The 2,500-nt window shown below is 35.0% G+C and overlaps 1 protein-coding gene across 1 annotated transcript in view; it reads right to left on the bottom strand.

Annotated features, from left to right (window-relative positions):
* Positions 1–472: 472 nt before the first annotated feature.
* LOC137657541 (uncharacterized) overlaps positions 473–2,500 on the bottom strand; it is a 7,558-nt gene continuing 5,530 nt past the window's right edge. Inside the window, exon 3 of the mRNA XM_068391875.1 lies at positions 473–679. Within this exon, the coding sequence (XP_068247976.1) occupies positions 473–679 (207 nt within the window). The remainder of the gene's footprint in view (positions 680–2,500) is intronic.

Below are 2,500 nucleotides of genomic sequence, written 5' to 3'. Positions count from 1 at the left end.
CCCCCTATCCTAACAACAACATGGCAGTTTTTTCAATTAGTGGTAGATTGTAACTTCCGAGTGTACCTTTCATGGTACTCTATCTTACAGGGGTAAGACTCCTGCCTCTCCCCCTACGAGACGGACGGGGAGAGACCTAGAAGTTATATGTAAGCATGTGGTGGGATGATAATTCCGTAATCTTTTCTTAAAGATAAATATAGAATGAGAGAAAAGGACCGGTTAAAACGTATATAGATAATACTATTTATTAACAATGATATTACAAATAATCAACTCATTATACTTTAAAGTTTAATCTTCACCGAGGATCATTGACATTTTTATCAGGCCTGTAACAAGAGAATTGAAGTTGAATTTTCTATGCAAGCCAGCATGCAGCATTACATTTCGTGATTGGCTTGCCTTTAATCATAGATTTGGTCCAGGGGATTTCATTATGCCGAGACTACTGCAATCACATTTGCCTTGATCAATAGGCGTTGCCAGGAGGAGTTCCTTTGCCAGGAGTGGATCCTTTACCAGGAGGGAATCCTTTACCGGGAGGGGATCGTTTAAATGTGACCGATGCAGAGAAGCCAGTGCATTGGCATTCGAGGTCTATTATTGATGGGTGAATCAGGGCCATCAAATTACGTTCATTGAGCAGGTTAGTTAATATCCTGCTTTTATCCATTTTCTATTATGAATTAATGACGTAATTTTGTCAGTTTTGATAACTGTCCCTTATCAAAAGATGACCATTTATGTTAGAAGCGATACTTTTTCTTTTTGACCAAAGTTTTTCTGAGTAAAGGTTAAATCTATATTGTTAAAATCATAAATGGAGCCTTTATTACCTCATTAAATAAGTTAATTCCATCATATTAACTGCGTGAATTTTGAGAGAGAGAGAGAGAGAGAGAGAGAGAGAGAGAGAGAGAGAGAGAGAGCACGTAGATAAAAAAGTTGCATCCCACTTAATGTTTTCTACCTTCTTATTACGTCTCTGATACTTGATATGTTGTTTAATATACACGTGCACATAATCATTTCATGAAAACTTCAAGTAAATAAACTGAGAGATAAAGGTAAACAGGAGGGTGAGTAATGGGCAAGTCGAACAACGAAATAAATCTTACGCAATTGAATAATACGAGTACGTCATATAACTCATTCTTTAGTGAAATGTTCAAAATATGTATGACAAGCAAAAACCTGTTTTACTTAATATCTTCTATCCTATTTAATTTTAAACTTGTTTGTATTTTTACTCAGCCAGTTTTATTCGAGGTAATCTGATTGATGATCCACTAATTTTCATATTGCCCGGTAAGCAATCTCATATATGTTTTACTTTTAAACTTATCTTGTGTACTCTTGCTTATTTTTAAGAAGAGACATAAAAAGCTGTGTATTTTACGGATTTTTTTTTTTTTTTTTTTAGCTTGTGAAAATCTTTTATCGGGTAATAAGCCATTGTAAGTGCATGGTAAAATCTAGATTGATGAAGAACTGATCACGAAAGATGTTTATTGTATTAGATGCTCCCTTTATTTTTCGCTTAAGGGAGACTAAAAGGAAGTATCTTACCAGTGAGTCAGGTTCATTACTAAATTTCATTGAGAAAGTAGATACAAGTATGATTTTTTGTACTTTCAATACAAGCCAATAGATCGAAATCGTCGTTCTTTGTTTCATTGTAGTCCGATCTAACTGCATATCCACCCCCCCCCCCCCCCCGAAAAAAATAAAAATCCTTGACAAGAAATGATTTTTTGTGGGGTTGAATATTCTTGCTCTTGTTTGGCAATTTGTAATTTCCATACTGGCCTAGGATCTTGTATACCACAAGCATAAGCGTCCATACGCAAGAGAAAGACCATACCGGTTTTGCGACTTACAATTTCGATGTTCGAACTTCATACCATCTCCATTTAAGTTGCTCTCATAACTTCGGCGACTCTATTCACCCAATGCTAGCATTCGGGGATTTAAATCAATAATATTTCATTCACTAGAAAGCGAGGCTCTCCGTCGTAGGGCTGCCTTTTCAACATGTATTGAAAGAGGATTTGATGGTGTCCTCTTGAAAGGACGATGTATAAAGCGCCCGTCCATATTCGCTTCTACTTAGCAGCATGAATAGATATGGAAGGTAAGACACTTTCATCTTTCATTCACGAATTTACAAACACAACATGAAGCCACCGGATATCGTGATCTCCTTTTTCCTAAAATCATTTTATCAAGATATATAATTTTGTTTTGGACAATATATTTCTGAATTTTCAGTTTATAATTTAGAAAACTCAAAACAATATTAGTTGTTTTGTTAAATGTGTTTCTGAACTGACACATTGCTTAAATAGATTTGACATATTTACCAGTTTTCTTACGAAGAATTTGGTGGCTTTATATCATACAGCTAATATAAACCATGACTGACTGACTAGAATGTAAAATATATCAATTCTTTCAATTCAAAACCCTTAAAAATATCCCTATGCTTTTTGAGGAA

The sequence above is a fragment of the Palaemon carinicauda genome, chromosome 18, assembly GCF_036898095.1.
Source record: "Palaemon carinicauda isolate YSFRI2023 chromosome 18, ASM3689809v2, whole genome shotgun sequence".
In the NCBI taxonomy this organism is placed as follows: domain Eukaryota; kingdom Metazoa; phylum Arthropoda; class Malacostraca; order Decapoda; family Palaemonidae; genus Palaemon; species Palaemon carinicauda.
This window is presented reverse-complemented; position numbering and strand designations above follow the sequence as displayed.